At 36.5% G+C, this 18,343-nt stretch overlaps 1 protein-coding gene across 2 annotated transcripts in view; it reads right to left on the bottom strand.

The window, feature by feature from the left end:
• Nucleotides 1-367: 367 nt before the first annotated feature.
• The window catches only part of PDLIM5 (PDZ and LIM domain 5), a 215,966-nt gene continuing 197,990 nt past the window's right edge, over nucleotides 368-18,343 (bottom strand). Inside the window, exons 13-16 of one of the 2 annotated variants that reach the window (XM_079919693.1) lie at nucleotides 12,398-12,578; nucleotides 9,647-9,767; nucleotides 7,071-7,186; nucleotides 368-5,641 (exon numbers count right to left, since the gene is read on the bottom strand). In XM_079919693.1, the coding sequence (XP_079775819.1) occupies nucleotides 5,552-5,641; nucleotides 7,071-7,186; nucleotides 9,647-9,767; nucleotides 12,398-12,578 (508 nt within the window). In that variant the 3' untranslated portion in view covers nucleotides 368-5,551. The remainder of the gene's footprint in view (nucleotides 5,642-7,070; nucleotides 7,187-9,646; nucleotides 9,768-12,397; nucleotides 12,579-18,343) is intronic. The other variant, XM_079919692.1, reaches the window with a different exon arrangement.

Consider the following 18,343-nt stretch of genomic DNA (forward strand, 5'->3'; position numbering starts at 1 on the left):
ATGTTCTCAAGCAAACAGGGTAGAGAAAATTTCCAGGTTCAGATGATACCAATAGGAGGTTACCTAAGCAAAAGCTATTATTTATGCAAAAATTAATATTGGTAGAAGTCACTGGAGTTCAGTTTACTTTCCTACTTACCAAGGGAACAGTTTGGCATATCAGTGATACACTAGGGGAAAAAAAAAAAATCAAAAGACACCTCTAAAGAATACTACAGACTACTAAAATACCTTAAACAAACAAACAGAATTATTTTTGAGTAAGTGCATAGAATAGTACCAGCTGTGTGTGCTTTACAAGCAAAAGAAAAAAATTTTTTAAAAGTATATTTGAACTTAGCAAATGTGACAATTTAGAACATGAAGCTGAAAAACTAATTTGGAACCCAATTATTAAACAGAAACTTTGCCCTTTGGAACATGGATGCATTAGAGACCATGTCAATCAATTCATGGAGCTAGCACAGAAGTCATTTTCCTTGGGAGCTCAAGAGAAATTGACAAATTATACTCTCTGTGAATTCTCAATTGTTTTATTTTTTCCCCTGAGGTCAGTGATCAGTGCTTTTCTCACATGGAAATGTTTTCTTCTTTTACACTAAGCAATGGTTCCAAACTTTCTTGTATATGATTAACACAGTTACAGACACAGGAAAAAAAATTCCTTCTTGGCAAACTTTCATTTAATAGGGCTCCTCCAGTGTTTTGCCATGAGTGCCAATCACTAAACACACCTTGCTTTTCCCCAGTTCTGTGTTTAAGGTGTGGAAGCCACACCCTTCCTATTAATCATTGATGCAATCTTGCTACCTACTCAGTCAGCTTCTAAATCATGGACTAAAGAGTAAAAGTTCAGTAATAGAATACCACAGACAATATTCTTCATAACATGGACAGTTGAGGGGATCAGACACTTGCCACCAAATACTATCCATATCTGCTTAGTATGACGAACAGACAGGCTACTTTGACTTTTGGAGGGAAAGGGATTCTTTCACAAACTTCTGGACTTGGTGTTTCCTGAGTTAAATGCTCTCATTCATAAATACAACACAAAACCATATCAGTCTGAGATTTCTGTTGGGTAGCCATGTGTCCTAGCCCCTTTCCTCTTTAAAATTTTAAAGACTGCAAAGGAACCACTTTCCCTGGGTGGCTCCCACACTGGGGATGAAACCTCCCCTGTGGAATTTTGGCACCTTATTAATTAGTGGTTATGAGTAGGAGCTGCTCTCAGCAACTCCTATTCTGCCATCAGTCAAGTGTGATTCTGTAATAAATTCCCACGAAGCACACTATTTCTGGTAATTCTCCCTAATTAACACCAGGCCTGCTAATAATACATTAGGTCCTATGTGTTTCTGATATAACCAAGATCTTGTCTGAGAGGACTCAGAAACGGAAACCACCAACCTAAATTAAGCTTTTGCTGGCAAAAAAGATTTTATAGGTAGTTCTGTAAGAAAACCTTTGATAATCTTACATGGGGGACATTTTGGCCAGAAAACACTGAATGACAGGGAGGCTTGTTCTGCTTTGAGCACTGAATGGGGACTTATTGTGAACACACACTGTTGAGTCTTAAGCCTATAAATCTGGTACTGGATTACTGTTTCTTAAAGAAGGAATGACAGATCTCTTATTTTGTCGGTGCATTTTAATGTGCAATGACATGATTGATAGAAACCAAACAGCAGCTATTAAAATGTCAGATGCAGACTTGATGTTCTTATAAGTTTGGCTTCTGGAGTTTCATATACTGTGAGCAAATACACTTGAATTTGTCTTTTATTCCAACATACAGCCTGCAACAGAAACATTCCTCTCAAATTTACACAGTTGGAAAAAAATCTGAAAGCAATGAACAGACAAGGAATAGGTGAGCCTACCTAGTTACAGAAAAGTTAGCTAATGAGATCAGAATGAGTTAAAAATGAAGTAGCGTACCCTGGTCAATGAAAGACATGAAAATGTGGATGACAACTGATGTTGTTTGAATGTGATATATGATACAATATAATGCTTGACAGGACAGGTTACTCCAATCGATGATTTCAGCAATAAATATTTTTAAAAGAAAGACAATTAGAGCTTACTATCTATTCACAACCATTTATTGTGCACATGCCACATGCAGAGCATAAATATGGATTAAAATAGAATAAAAGTGACAGTATTTTCAAACCTATTGTTTCTGGGACATTTTGATAGGCAAATACCATAAAAGAGGAATTCTCCTGAGAATTGTCACATCTCAGCCTATCCTGTGAACATGATTTTTTTTTTCCCATGACTTAATGGAAACCACTTGCCACCCAAAAAGAAAAACCAGGAAAGCCTGTCTACATCACTGCAGCCATTTATTTACTGAGTGTGTGCACATGAAGGTATTACTATACTGATTATATTTCTCATGTGGTTTTTAATTAGAAAATCTATCCAAAAGCAAAACAGCACAGACATATACCAATTGAAAAATGTAAAGAAACAGAAGATAGAGATTAACACATAAGGCAAATGACACATTGAAAATCCAAACCCAAAACCTTAAAACATTTGGGGGGTGATGGGGGACAAAATGAAGCCACATTAAATTTGTGTAAAATTATTCAGTGTGTTTTCCCTTCCCTTATGTCTGAAAAGCTTCTTTCAATAGGAATGACTAAACTCCAAATATCACAAAAATGTTAATATAACTCTAGATTCACACTTGAACAGGGAAGAGGAATTATTTTCTATAAAAGTGGTCCTTGAAAACGGTACCACGAATGCCTTTTTGTTATAGATCATTTGTAAACATAACGCTGAACTAATATTTTGAAGATTAAACTCTTATTTCTACTTGTCTTCATACAGTGACCAGATGATCAGGTTTTAGTTTTAGGCTCTAACTGTAATCTGAATCAACAGGAAATACGAATGCTACAAGCATATGCAGAGGGCATTATTTTTAGGCTGCTGCTTCAGTGAGCAACATTCCGTCCCTGTAAAATGGTGTACATCTGAACCGATCACTAACATCTGGAAACTGGGGAACTCAAGCAGGGGATGCTTTAGAGTCGTGTACTGTGATCTTAATCTGTATTATCCTAAGCACAACATTCCAAAATATACATCTAGAGAGACTGAAAGTAATGCTCTACAATAAAGAGGTAATAATTAAAAAATTGCTACTGACATGGCATATTTATAATCAGAAAAATAAATATTCAGGGAGCTCACCAGAAGATTAAAGTGCTGCCAGTTATTAAAAGATTAATGCTGGTGTATTAAATATGGCATTCCCCACTGTAAAATACAGAGATTCTTCTGGGTTATAAGCAATATTTATTTCACGGGATTAACTGTTTTAGGAACAGACAGAAGAAAGCTTTGCCACAGAAGAGAAGGACAAAGCACAAAGACAAAATGTTAAGTTAGGAAGCGACGTTATCCTTTTAGGGATAAAATTTAGAGAAATGCAACATTATGCTCTATGAATAATATGCAGAAAGAAAAGTGTAATAAAAATGAAGTGCTTAATGTAAGATAATTTTATAAGAAATCCAGGTCAAATAAAATTCTTTGAAGGAAATACCCAAATGCCATTCCAATGCCACTGACTTATCAAATACTATCTTGGCATATAATCTGTAAAGGCAAAACTAAATAACAACAACAACAACAACAAATCTCTACCACACCAAAACAAAACCACCAACTTACTTTATGTTGTGTAAAGCAAAGGACTGACACTAAGATAACGTGACAATGCACACAGCCGGCATGTCTTCTACAGGTGGTTTCAGCAGCAATGGGAAATAATGCACAATTCAGTTCCAGCTTTTAGAAAACAAACAACAAAAAACTTCCTGCCTCCCTACAGATGCAGGGTGAGGAGGTAGTTTGGGGGTGCTGTTGGTGAACCATTTAGTTTGCCGCTTTGTGTCACCCTTCTCACTCTTTTATCCCCAGTTAATTATTATCTGCATGTTAAGTCTGCTAGACGATAAATTAGCAGCTTTCAGGACAGATACCTTGAAAAGTTCTTAGGGAGGTTAAACAAATATTATAGCCTAAAACCGCCCTCTCTAACAAACATGCACACAATGGAAGTGAAGTCGCAAGTGACTGATGGGACAGGCAGGGCTTGGGGCTCAGTCTCAACTATAAAAGCACCCTTCCCCGAACAAACTTAAATGATAACTCAATGTGATCATGGGCTTTTGTCCATTTTGGTAACAAAGAAATAAAAAACAACTATCAAATGCCATAATCTCTTCTCTCAAATATCTATAGGATCCACAATTTTACCACAATGGCTTCTCTGTCTTCCTGTGGTATCTACATAATTTTTTCCCTAAAATGAAAAAAACAAAGAAAGGCTGGTCTGAATAATTAATCACGTTCCTCTCTATACTATCAAACCTCTGTGAATTCCAAACTTCATGATTACATTTGGAAGTGGTTCATTTATTACTGAGAAAGAACTACCAAAAGAAAAAAAAAATCTAAATTTTTATCACATCCCCAAGCCAATCTTTTATTTTTCCAATGTAGAACTAAAGAAAAAAATTATTCTGCAAAGAGAAATTTCAAACCTTCATCAGTCAGTAGTATAACTCTGAAACTGATCTAATTGATTCATTGTCCAAAAAGGGGGAATTTAAAAAATTTTCTGATCTAATCCTCTGATTTACCATAATTCCCAACAGCATTCTTTTCTCTTTATTCTCTTTAAAGACAGAGAAAACTTTCAGAGTCCAAAGTTATTCAACAAGCTCTTTACCTCAGCATGGGGAAGGGAAAAAAAATAGTTTGACTAATACAGGTGGTGAAACATACACAATGAGTAGAAATGGTCATATTTTAATAAAAGGCAAAAATTTAAAGTTTATAAGCTATATGGTAGCTCTTCTGAGGTGGAGGGGATCCGAGAAAAATATAACATCTCTTTTGGGCATGACACATTTTGATCAAAATCTCATCGGCCTTTCCTACTGGAATGATCAACTGTAAAGACAAAAAAAAAAAAAAAAGTATACAGTTTAAAAAACCCTGACACCTACTATTGATAAAATTCTGTTTAAACTCCTATTTACTGTTTTAAAGATAAACACTATCTTTTTTAAAAAAAACACCATGTTTCACTTATTAATTAAGTGTAAGGCATTTTTATTGCCTTTTATAGATTTACTCACAACTACCTAGTAAGGAAAGAAGGTATAATTATTTCAGCATAGAGGTTGAAGGCTTTTATTCTAAAATTTAATTCTTCACTGATTTACTCTAAGATGAATTTAATAGTCAACCAGGAAACTGGCTTTTATAAAAGTTATTTTATGGGCAGAAAATGCAGGAAAAAAAGTAATAATAAACGCCAAACTGTCTCTTTACTTTATGAAGCCAGATATTTCCTCATAGACTTGGTTTCCAAAGCCTGGAATTTATCCCTTCAGGGCCACTATTATTTTTCAAAACTCCATATAAATATTAAATCTAAAAATTAATCGGTGATTTAAATTCTCCTCTTTCTCTTCAAATTTCTTCTCTTCCCCTGGACTGTTGACTTTCAAATATTCACAGAGTGAGCATGTTTCTTGCAAAGTGGCTTGTCCTTCTTGGAGAAAAAGGTCTGACCTTCCAAACTTTCACAACATACCTGAAAAAGAAGCATTATTTGAGAGAATATCATTATTTTATCAAGTATGCCTAACAAGGGGAAAATGATTTTTTTACCCAATGGATAACATGACAAAGCACTTTAGTTGGTTGTGTTAGACCCCCTAGCATTTCATGATTACTATTATATTCCATGGAATCTTTCAAAAGCAATGAAGAATGACTTTTTCCTGGAATGCATTCTAATTTATTTAAACTCACTGATCACTATTTTTCTCTGTTGGGAATGACTACTTGGCCCTAGTGAAAAAATTAACACATAAATAGGTCACATTAAATATAATTTCTCTTCTCAGATTCTAGTCAATGTTTTAAATCTGCCTCTTGTTGCAGAGAAACAAAGCATTCAGAGAAACAAACCAAAAAACCCAGCACAGTTGCTTTGTCACCCATTCCCAAGCCCCTATTATACAGTCACAGAATACCTGACAGTTATTTTTAATTCATTTCTTTGTTTCTTAAAATGAAAACCCTAGTCAACATCTGGCTGCTGGAAGTTATGTCGTCAGTTAACTATTCACACTTATGTCTTATTTTTCCTACTGTCTTTGTTAATTTTAATGCTCCTGAGCAGATCTACCAGAGAATAGGAGGCGGCAAATCTGCTAACAGTTGTGGCTTTTTATAGATTTTATGAAGTCTAAGAGATGGATGAGGTAAACAAGACAGGGTTCAATGGTAATGTTTGAGGAAATTATTTGACTTCAATTAACAAGCCTTTTCTCCCTTCCTACAATGGCTTTAAAAACTATTAGAAATGTTAAATATAATTAAAAAAAACCAAACATCTGAACAGAATACTTTATTAGATATTTACTTCTAAATTTAAAAAATATATATCTTAGGTTCACGTTAATCTCTGAATCTATACTCATCATTAAAAATAAAGCCAAAAATATTAAAATGTCAAATGAAAGAGGTAAATATACTACTACAAGTTTATTATAGTCTCAAAAAGAAAAGAACATTCATAGACTATTACTAAGGAAGGAAATGGATCAACGTACAGTTTACTTCCAGTGTTAAGTCAGTAATAGATTTTTATAACAGTTTACTTCTATTTTAAGAAGTACCTATGTTTTCATAAATTACTAAAAGTACTCCAATAAAACATAGTTTAAAAAAGTAAAAGGCTCTTATTGTTTTAAGAAATATATAGCTTCTCCTTATAAACAAAAATGTATCAAAAATAGGATTTTCTCTAAAGGGGTAAACATCACATTATTTTTGAAATTGCTAAACAATTTCAAAAAGTACCGAAAATTTTAATACACAATTTTCAAAATCACTGTAAAAATATTTCTTGGTTTAAAGCACTGAAAGATATAAAAACTGTCATTCCCATTTAGTGCTTAGGCTAGAACCGGCCATACTGTGCTCCTTCAATTCGGAAACAAGAGTTTACTTACTGAGCATACAAAGCAAGTGTCGTGCCAGGTGTAGGCCAGAGCTTCCAGGAACATGTCACCAGCTTCTATGGGAAACTCACATCCATGGCATATAGTGCCAAAGAGGGCATAATAATCTGTATTGGGGCAGGGGTAGGGGTAGACACAATTTAAACATGCCAAAGCTTTAGAATGATAGGTTTTAGAAAATAGCAACAAAATGGGAATTAAATGAGATGATGAAGATAAAGCTACTAGTAACTGGAAAATTTTCAGATGGCATAAAATTTGGCTTGAGATACACGTGTAGTATATTTCAGGTTACCCCTGGTAAACGTTATATAAGCAACTTAACATCCTCTATTATATTTTTCCATATAATACTCCTCAGTTCTGTCCAACTTCTTAAATGCCCAAATATGCATGAAGAAGAACACTGTTCTCTGACGTTATCAATAGCCATGATTGTTTCAATAAAATATAAGAGAACTTCCACTAACTAGTAACAATAAGACTAATGAACATAAATGAAGAAGAAATACCCGATAATAGCAAATTTCATAGCACATCTGACTTGGTAAGGAAGAAAAACAAGTCACAGGAAACCTCCATGAAGAAATGCTGTGACTGAGTTTCTGGCTGGACTGTATCACAACAATATTAGCCACTATTTCTTTTGCTGTATTTTCTTTTCCATTTTATGATTTCATGCTGAAAATCCTTAGCCAGAGAACACCTCTTACTTGACACAGATTAGAGTCATAAAATATTAATATCTTCCTTCTGAAGAAAGCAGTTTTGACAAGATGTCTCTGTATTATCACTAAATTAGAACCTCCTGGCAATTTTCTTTTCTTTTCTGCAGCTGCTCTTACTATGTGTGTTCACTCATGGTTCACTCTGTGACTTTGGACACTTCCAATCCCACCTGGGCTGGAGGAGAAAGTAGGCTACCACCCGCGGCGTGAGTCACCTTTCCAGCAATCCTCAATACTCCTCAGTGCCAGCTGTTCAACACGCACCCACAGAGCCCCACTGTGCGCCAGGCGCTGTTCTAGGCACCGGCTGGGGGCACAGGGGAGAAGACAGACGGGGTTGTTCACCTCATGGGTTTTACAGTCTCATTGGGAGCAGGATGTCATCATTTATTATATTTTAAAAATAAATGATAATAAACAACTTCAGATTGTGACAAAGACCATAAGGGAAAGGAAAGAGTGATGCGATAGAGAATAGTTGGGGGAGGTGTATAACACTACACTCTAGAGGAGGGTTAGGAAAGGCTTCCCTGAGGAGAAAACAGTTGTGCTGTGACTTGAAAAAAAGGGGGACAGAAATCACCTCAGAAAAGCTGGGGAAGGACATTCCAGTCAGAAGAAATAGCGAGTACAAAAGCCCTGAGGCCGGAAGTATCCAGCAGGTTCAGAAACAACCAAGGGGCCAGGTATGGCTAGAATCCAGTGACAGAAAATCAGGGGGAGGAGATGAGGTTGGCAAAGCTGGACCTAGGGAGGAGTATAGTTTTTACTCTAGTGGAAGCCATAAGGGTGTCAAGCACAAGCTGATTCACCTTCACGCAAGTATTACTGTGGCTATCTGAGGGTAGGGGGGAAGAAGAGAAACCATTTTGGCTGGCAATTATAACGCCCAGGCAAAGAGTGAGGGTGAACTGGAGTTAATGGGGACAGTGGAGGTGAGAGAAATGAATGAATTCCATATCCACTGGCGGTAGAACTGTTAGAATTTACTAATTAGATTGGGCAAAGAAGCGTCAAGTCATGTTGACCGGCCTCAAATTAGAAGCTGGCTGCTTCTTTAACTTGACTACTATGGACTATTCCCTTTGTCCAGCACCACCCTTTGAATTGCAAGGTAGAACAACAATAAAACCCCAGAGTGGCAATGCAGGGGGACTGAGTCGAGGCATAAAAAAGGAAAAATATTTTATTTTTTGAAACATGTATGTGGAGTTGTAATATCTAAGTAAGGATAATATTAATAAATAAGTGCTAAGAAAGCTCACTTATAGTCTTTGGGAAGGAAAAGGAAGTGTTCACAGTTTAGGTAATAGGACAAATGTCGTAGACTGGTCTTTAGAGCCTGTTTTTAAAAAAATAATCTTAACCAAGGGAGCAGTGCAAACCACAATTACCCTGCCATTCAGTAAAAGTAATAAAGGATTTCCAATTTGTTGTCAAAGCAGTGGTCTTCAAGAGCATATCACTACTATATTCAAAAGTTGAATATTTCTCATTTTTATAACCACTAAAAGTTCACTAGTGGAGCGTAAGGGGTGGCTTTAAGCTACACGATTTGGTAGGATTTATATCCAGAAGTTATTCGGGATTCAAGAATAATAGTTTTCTAAATTGCTTACATGGTCATTTCTCTTAATGAAGCTGGGAATATGTTTTGACCAAGTCACATGCAAATCTTACGTATTTTTTTTTGCTATATATTTAAAGTAACATTAAGTGCTCCTAGAACATCCAGCAAAACTATTTTGCCCAATATTTCCTTTCGGCTTTATAGCACTATAAGGGACAATGTTTTGTCTTCATTCAAACCTTAAGAAACTCCTGGCTTTAGGATCTTACCAGTCTCACAGTAGGGCTCGCCGTCCTCCAAGTGAAAGACATTATTACGAATGGGTTTCCCACAGGCCACACACACAAAACAGGAAACATGCCAAGTTTGTTTCAAAGCATTGATGACTTCCTGTTATAGAAAGGAAATGGACGTAAAGAAAGGTGATGATTATTCTACTAGCTGTACCAATACAGTCCTTTTAAACTGACCCAAAGTAGACACACATGCTTTGTCTTTGCCTAAGCTTTTCATCTAATGAACTAGAGATATTTAAGGACAGACTCACAAATCATCTAAACTGATGCATCATATAAAATACGCATTTTCACAAATACACATCAATAAACTTACTTAAAGAATGAGTAGTGTTATTTAAACATTATAAATGTGGTGAATCCAAGTAAGCATTTCATAAGTGTTTGCTACCCTACATTCTGCTTTCCCTGAAAGGGTGTCAGGAAACATTAACTTGTAAACATTTCACAGTATTATCTTGAAAATGTCATGGAGGAATGGCAAAACACTTAAAAACTAAAACAAGCCTATACTGTGTCGCACGATGGAAGCAACAACTTAATCAGTGTAACCCAATCATGTTTAACACATGGTTAGGATCTTGGAAATCAGCTATGGCTGTACTAAGCACACATTCATATGAGTGTCTAAAATTTGAACCATAAAGCATGGATTCTAGTCAACAATAATCCTATGGTTACATATACCAAGTATCAAAGACCTGGGCCAGATTTTAGTTAGTAAAAGAAGTTCTGGGGTGTTGGATTTGCAAGGAATTGTTTCTTTGAATTGACAGAACGAGATGGAGTCATTAAAAATCATTTTTGGGGCTTCCTTGGTGGCACAGTGGTTGAGAGTCCGCCTGCCGATGCAAGGGACACGGGTTCGTGCCCCGGTCTGGGAAGATCCCACATGGGCCCATGAGCCATGGCCGCTGAGCCTGCGCGTCCGGGGCCTGTGCTCCGCAACGGGAGAGGCCACAACAGTGAGAGGCCCGCGTACCGCAAAAAAAAAATCATTTTTGAAGAATAGTTAACATTATAGGAATTTACTCTTTCCACAACATTTATCACAAAAAGGAGGATGCTATACATAAAGTATGGTTATAATTTTGTAAACGAATTACTCATAAGGAGCAAACTGGAAGAAAACACATCCTAAGGTTAAGAGGAACTCTCTGGGACTGGTAAATATATAGATCATTTTAATTTTATTCTTTACATGTTTTGTATTTTCTAATTGTTGTAGAGTGAAATATTTTCTTTTCTAATAATAAATATTGTCAAAATAAAAGACAACAAAAAAAGAAGATGATATAGATAAGTTATTGGCCATAGAAAATGCCATATTTCACTACTGAAGGGCTATGGGAAGAAATGGAAGTTATTTATATCCAAAGAGATCACCATGAACATGTACAAGTGGACATTCAACCAAATCATTTCCCAAGGCTTCTAGTATCTATTCAACTCTCTATCCTTGAGACAGATTACTATCCCTTCTTTAACAGGTTATCAAACAACTAAAACACAGTCCAGAAAATCTGTCCCTTTAGTGAAGTTCTGGCCCATGTCTAAAGCAATGAGTTTAAGATTTCCATTTCCTAGAACCTCATTTAGTGCTAAGACTCTTACTTAACTTTATTAATCATTCTAGAACTCATGGAATACATTTATACACTAAAAGAGTATTAATGTATTCTACTTATTAATTATTTGTCATTTGAAAAGGTACGGGCTGAATCATTCTCCTCTTTTTCCTCTTCATATACTGTACAAATTAATAATATAGGAATATTCCAGTAGTATATTTATAATTTTAAAGTGTCTTCAAAGTTTTAGACCCATTTAAAGATGTATTCTAAAATTAAGGCTACTCAGTAATTCATACTAGCGTTTCTCTCAATTGGTATGAATTACACTTTCATTATTGTATTTTCATATTGAGAATATTAGAACTCAGCAATGTAATTTCCAAATTTTGCATGAGTTTCATATGAGTCCAGGTACCTTGGCTGCTTCTAAAGTAAGGTTTCAACTCCTGGTCACCCATAGGAAATGCCTTATCCTTACTTCACAACTGCAAATTGGGTATTCCAGAGTAGGAAATTCATTAATTCATCATTATTTATTATGTATCTGAATCCTACATTACTCCCTTTTTGTTTAAAAAAAAAAAAGGTGTGGCTTGATTATTTTTCTATCACATGTATACCTCATAAAACTGAGGTTATATTTTTAAACATTATATGCACTCAAGAAAAATATATCATTTATAAGCCTCATGTTTTATATATTTCATGAGATCTGTGCCCTGAGCTTGAACCCTGACAGATGGGGAAGTGCTGCTCTCATAAAAGCGATGGAATTTAATTTAAAACAGTGAAGGTGTCAATTCTGAGAACTCAGATGTGTGTGGTCCTGTGCGACCTCTTCATTCCTGAGCAAACAGGGTCCTGTTGAGGTAGCACACCCACAGTAAATTATTTTTTCCCCACAGTGGCTAGACTTTCACCAGACAAGCCAGCACTCAGTAAGACAAAACCAAAGACAACTTAACCCCATGAGTCTGATAGACTTCTACAGAGGTCTATTTAGTTTTGTTTTGCAAAAATAAATAGTGATGAAAGCAGAGAGGGGATCAAGCAAGAAGAAAATAGAGAGCAAAAATGACAGAAGGGTTTCATACCAAAAAATTGTTCTGCTTGAAAACTCACTCGGAGTGAAAAGGTTTCCAATACTTACTCCAAGGATCTTCCTCTGGCATCGACCACATACAGGGGCAAAGAATCTCTCATAGCAGAGCTCACAATACAGGGCTCCCTGCTCCTCTACGAATCCAATGTAGGCCATCGTATTTTTGCAGTGAGCACAGTTAAATTCTTCTGGGTGCCAAGATTTCCCCAGTGCCACTAGGAATGGTCCCCTGCCAAAACAAAAGAGATCAAGTTGGCTTAGGAAAGAGGTTTCTAGTTAGCCTGAAGAGGACCTCTTGTACGCAATGTCCAAACAATTAAATACTTGCTCAATTGTCCTTCTCAGGGGTGCTGGAAATTTACATAGGAACTCTGCTCGTTGAAGTGAAAAGGACAGGAGAGAGGAATAAGCACTGAAGGGATTCCTTCAAGAAAGGCCATCTCTGCCCCCTGGTTTTCTGTATTCAAGGGATTTGGTAGTTAGGGTTTTTGAGCTGCAATGGGTGAGTGCGTCATGATTACGACTGAGAATGAGAATATTAACTGTGACAGAAAATGAAGTAACCAGGAAAAATATATATGGGCTAGGCAGAAATGAGAGTTCGAAATTTCCATAAAATAAACAAAAGGAAAAAAATCTCAGTTTGGTAATGTCAGCGTCTTAAAAACAGTAACAATTATTACTGGAAAAAACATTCTAGTCAATTTCTCTTCCCCATACATTGTTTCTTATACTTATTTCTCAACTTTGTTAAACACACCAAATCCTCCCCCTCCAAAATGACTACAGAAATTATAAACTGGGTATTAGAGATGGTTTGAAGCTACTTAAAAAGGTTTTATTTAATTCAAACATGACTGATTTTTAATGTACATTTGTATCAAGGTAAGAAATGTTTGTAAAGTGATTTTTTTTCCATTAAATACTATACAGCCATGAACTGATAAGATGGGTTTGGTTTGCTTGACAGGAATCCATTATGAAGATTTATCTAGTCATGAAGCCTGCGGACATTAACCTTTCTAGCCTCTGCAACATACTTTTCAGTAGCTACATCACACTAATTTTCATTCATAGAATGGCTTTACCTCCAAGCCACTTTTACAGTTATCTAATTTGTCCATGCAACATTCCTGTGAGACAGACCAGGGCAGTTATTATGAACCCAGTTTAACAGATGGAGAAGCTGAGATACAGAACGTTCACAAGGTATGACATATATCATAAAATCATTGATTGAATGAAGGCCAGAAGCTGAATTTCCTGATTCCTATTACACTGCTCTAGTCAAATGATATTCTGTCTCTGATCACACTACCATCAATTATCATCACTGAGTAACCACAGGGTATCTAATTCTTAGTAAGCATAGGATATCTGACTTTTAGATAGATTATTAGTGGGAAAAGTCACAGTAACGAGCATCACAAAGCCGAAACATTTTTTAGCCTCTGACAATAACAGAAACCTTGATATTCAGTAACTATCTTCCATTGGGAAATTCTTTGCAAATACACTGTCATTTTCTCAGAACCAGCACTTACCTGACTCTGCAAGAGTCAGGTAAGTAGAAAGGCCCTTGATGAATGATTAAAATGTGTTCTGTGGGAATAAGAGGGTATTTTTTACCTACTTTTTGTTAACTTGTTTCTTATTACTAATATGATGCCATTTTGTATAAGCTAGTGCATGCAACTCTCTTAACATTTGAGAAAAGTAGTTTATTATTATTATTATTTTTAAACTTTAGGGTACCATTCTTGTTACCACTAACAAGGAATGCCTTTGTTAACTAATTCCTGCCAGGAAAAAAAAAGGGCTACAGATCACTTATTCTGTAACCAAATATTTTCGTAGGCTGTCCCTCAACTTGTAACTGGTTTATAAACTACAGTCCTACTCAAGAGTTCATTTCATTTTCTCAGTGTATACCTGGCAAGTAGTTTACTTTCAAAGATAAGCCAAAGAGTCACAATGCTCAAAGACAGACAAAGTTTTAGGAGAGCACTTAGCTCTTCCACCAGGTAGGTAGCTCGTTATGTAGGCCTGAAAGATCTGCCAGGCTAAATTTACTGTGTAAATTTAGAGTATGGTAGAACTTTAGGGTTTTATGCTATGATTTGCCTGGACATTAAAGCAGGTTCTAAACTATTTACGAGGGTGAATTTATCAGGGCACATCTTCAGCTCATCCAGAAGGGTGGATAGCCCCTGAGGCCGGTATCCTTATTGACTCTTCAGTTTGCAAAAGAAGTCAATTCAACCTCAATTTCCACTTTCTGTTAAAGCAGAAGTGTTAGTATGCACTTGGAAGAAAGAGTTTTCCTCCTGAAACATGCCCATCAGTGCTACCAAATATTTAACAAACTTCATCTGAGAAAAAAAAAAGACATTTAAGAACAGCTGACTGCATTTTCTAGAATTTCTAAAATATGTGTTGAGATCAACTCAGAGAACCCTGTTCTGTGAATCGGAGCAGACTGGGCCTGCCCCTTCCCACAGGATAATTCCTTTAATGATGGGTGCTAAGTGTGACACCATCAGTCTGCACTGACACTTGTGAAAGGAAACAGCTCCACGAAACCCACCCCTGCTCTTTCTGGAAGTTCCTGTTGAGAGTGCTGTTCGTTAGATCACACATGGCCGTTTTTACATGGATTCCTTGGAGAAGTTCCTTTCAGGTTTTTGTAACAAGAACGGTTTTGCTTTTTCTGGACAAGAGATTTTATTTTTTTATCTCACTGAACAGTAATTTGCAAAATTAATTTTCTTTGTTTTGTCAGCTGCTAGAAGGCTTACAGCCAAATTCAGTCTAACCAAAGGCAAGTATATATGTCATTACTGTCCAGACACAATGACAAATTTTTCTCCAGGCTTCATTTTTAATAGTCCCATCCATGATTTTCATTCTTCTTTTGCTCCCTTTTGTAATTTAGAAGGTTTTCTTATATTTCATATATTCTTAAAAAGTCTTTTTGAAAGCTTTCTGGGATAGAGTCCACTATATATAAATAAATAAATGACCCACTGAAAGGGTATTTTAAGGTATTTACTTAAGTTTCTTTGTCAAATTTGAATAGTGAACAATCTTAACGACAGTAAAGAAATTCCCTCTGCACCTTTAAAAAGTGATTTGAGGGCTTCCCTGGTGGCACAGTGGTTGAGAGTCCGCCTGCCGATGCAGGGGACACGGGTTCGTGCACCGGTCCGGGAGGATCCCACATGCCGCGCAGCGGCTGGGCCCGTGAGCCATGGCCGCTGAGCCTGCGTGTCCGGGGCCTGTGCTCCGCAGCAGGAGAGGCCACAACAGTGAGAGGCCCGTGTACCGCAAAAAAAAAAAAAAAGTAAAAAAGTGAGTTGACAGTGACCTGTGCTCCTGCCAGCCTTCCTTTCCTACATAAACAGGCTCTGTGCAGATACTCCTCGGCTGAACTGAAAGAGCATCTTCCCCATCAATGCCACTGAAGTTATGTATAAACAATAAAATCTATACATAACAGAGTCCTGTCTTGTCTGTGTCAGCAGAGACTAATTTAACAAATTCATTAACACAGGATGAACAGAATACGTTCTTCTTATCCCAGGTAGGATTGGGTTTCCGTCTGGGAACTGGAAGGCAGGCTTGCGTAACTGCACAGTGGAATGAAGCATTCAGCTCCCTCTCAGAGCTCTCTGCATCCATGAACCCCCCTGAATCCCTGCTGACGGACAAGTGAAGGAAGGGGAGACAGCTGAAGCACTGATTGGCTGAGAGAGCAGAGCTATGGCGCGGAACTTTTCACCCTGTTCATTTTCTGTGGGACTGATGCCAAAAAAAAAAATTATTAATAATGGAAGGAAAGGTAGGGAAGGATGCTAAGGGAATAATTCAGAGAAAAAGAAGAGCTTAGTCAGAAAGGTGAAAAGAACTGCAAATTTCAACAGGCACAGCTAATAGGGATTTAGGTTGAAAATCAAACGCTTACTTCTTTTTTTCTTTGACTACCACAATAGGTTTATTGAACATCCACCATTCTCATACAGATACAAAATTAAAGAAATAGAAAAAAAATTTTTCCTGGTGATGAGAACTCTCAGGATTTACTCCCTTAACTTTCAAAGGTAACATACAGCACTGTTGATTCAAAGGCTTACTTCTTGCTTCCCTTTGTTATTTAATTCTTAACAGTAACCCTCACTGATAGAACTTAACTCTATAAATAGATGGAGAAAACATCAGAGAAGTTAGGCAACTTCTCTGAGATGATGTGGATCATGAACTGGAAAGCTAGAATCCTCCAGGGCCCAGCCACTACAGGTTAAAATGTTTTATTTAACCAGAAGTTAAGTGCATCAAAAGAAGTCAACAAGAAAGTTAAAAAAAATCAAAATAAGTTAATTAACAAAAGTTAAAAACAAAGCCACATAAAAAATAACTCACATGCTCAAAAATAAATATGGAATCTGATAGTTGGCTACAGGGATCAGTGAAGCAGAAGATGTGACATATTATACCAGATCCATATGTATGTAAGTATTGAAATCACCAAAATGAATTCCCATTATTAAAGATGTTCCTGAGGCAGGATTAATTTTTGAACTTTACAACTATGACAATTTAGAGCCCTATAGATATCTCATGACTTTTCCTCAGTGCCATGATTCAGGACTCCTTACTATGGCTATAAGGGCAGTACATATATATTACTTATATTACCAGGGTACTATGTACTGCTCATGACACTTACATTACTGCATTATGGTTATCTATTTCAGGTCTCTGGCTTCCTTATCAGGTGATAAAATACATGAAACCAGGGACTGCCTCTTAACATTTATATACTATGGTGCTAGTATGGCAACTTGCACTTGTTTTCTTTTTTTAATATATTAAAAAAATTGAGATGTAATTGACATATAACACTGTGTAAATGTAAGGTGCACAACGTGTTGGTTTGATATGTTTATGTATTGCAATATGATTACCCACCTTAGCATTAGCTAATACTTTATAAGTTTTTGATGGATATTTGTTGTATAAAAGTATCATTTTATGAGTAGACTATTGAACTTTATTGCTTGCAATTTCTTTCAAATAAAAGTAATTGGTTGTTGAAGCTAGATAATCCCCATCTCTCCTCTTTGCACCAACAGGATTCTGGAGGTATCTTTATTAGACTTACCACATTGATATGGCTGTTGATTTGCTTGTCTGTAGTTTTTACTAGAGTGTAACTATTAATTTGCTAGAACTGCCTTAACAAAGTGCCACAGATGGGATGGCTTAAACAACAGGAATTAACTTTTTCACAGTTTTGGAGGTTAGAAGTCTAAGGCCAAGATGTTGGCAGGGTTAAACTCTTCTAAGGCCTCTCTCTTTGGCTTGTAGATGGTCACCTTCACCTGGTCTTCCCTCTGTATGTGTGTGTGTCCTAATCTCTTCTTAAAAGGACACCAGTCATACTGGATTAGAGCCCATCCTAATGACCTCACTTTACTTCTTAAGGACCCTATCTCCGGTTACAGTCACAGTGAGATATTAGGGGTTAGGATTTCAACATGAATTTTGGGGGGACACAATTCAGTCTATAACAGTAACTTCCTTAAGGGAAGGGAGTAAATATGTCTTTGATTTCTGTATCACTGGTATTTAAAGGAGGTGGCACATAAAATACTCAATGAGCACTGCTTATAGGATGGCTATATTTCTAGGAGAAATAGAAATATACTCATCCTATAGTCTCATCTATAGTTAGACGAGAAACTGGAAATGTAAACCTCTCATCCCCTCGGTCATCTCTATGAGTCTAGGAATGCATGTATGGGGTACAAAGTCATTTGGTGGGGAGGAAAGAACCTGTAACTGTTTGGCCTACCTATTGCTTTCTCCTTTCTCACTTACCCACTCTAACATTATGAAGAAGAGTACCTTGCCACACTCAAGTTATGACAGGTCTGCTTAAGCTGTTTTTTTCTCCTGATTTAATATAGTAGTATATATGATTACATATATATA

This window comes from Stenella coeruleoalba (assembly GCF_951394435.1).
Source record: "Stenella coeruleoalba genome assembly, chromosome: 4".
Taxonomy (NCBI): domain Eukaryota; kingdom Metazoa; phylum Chordata; class Mammalia; order Artiodactyla; family Delphinidae; genus Stenella; species Stenella coeruleoalba.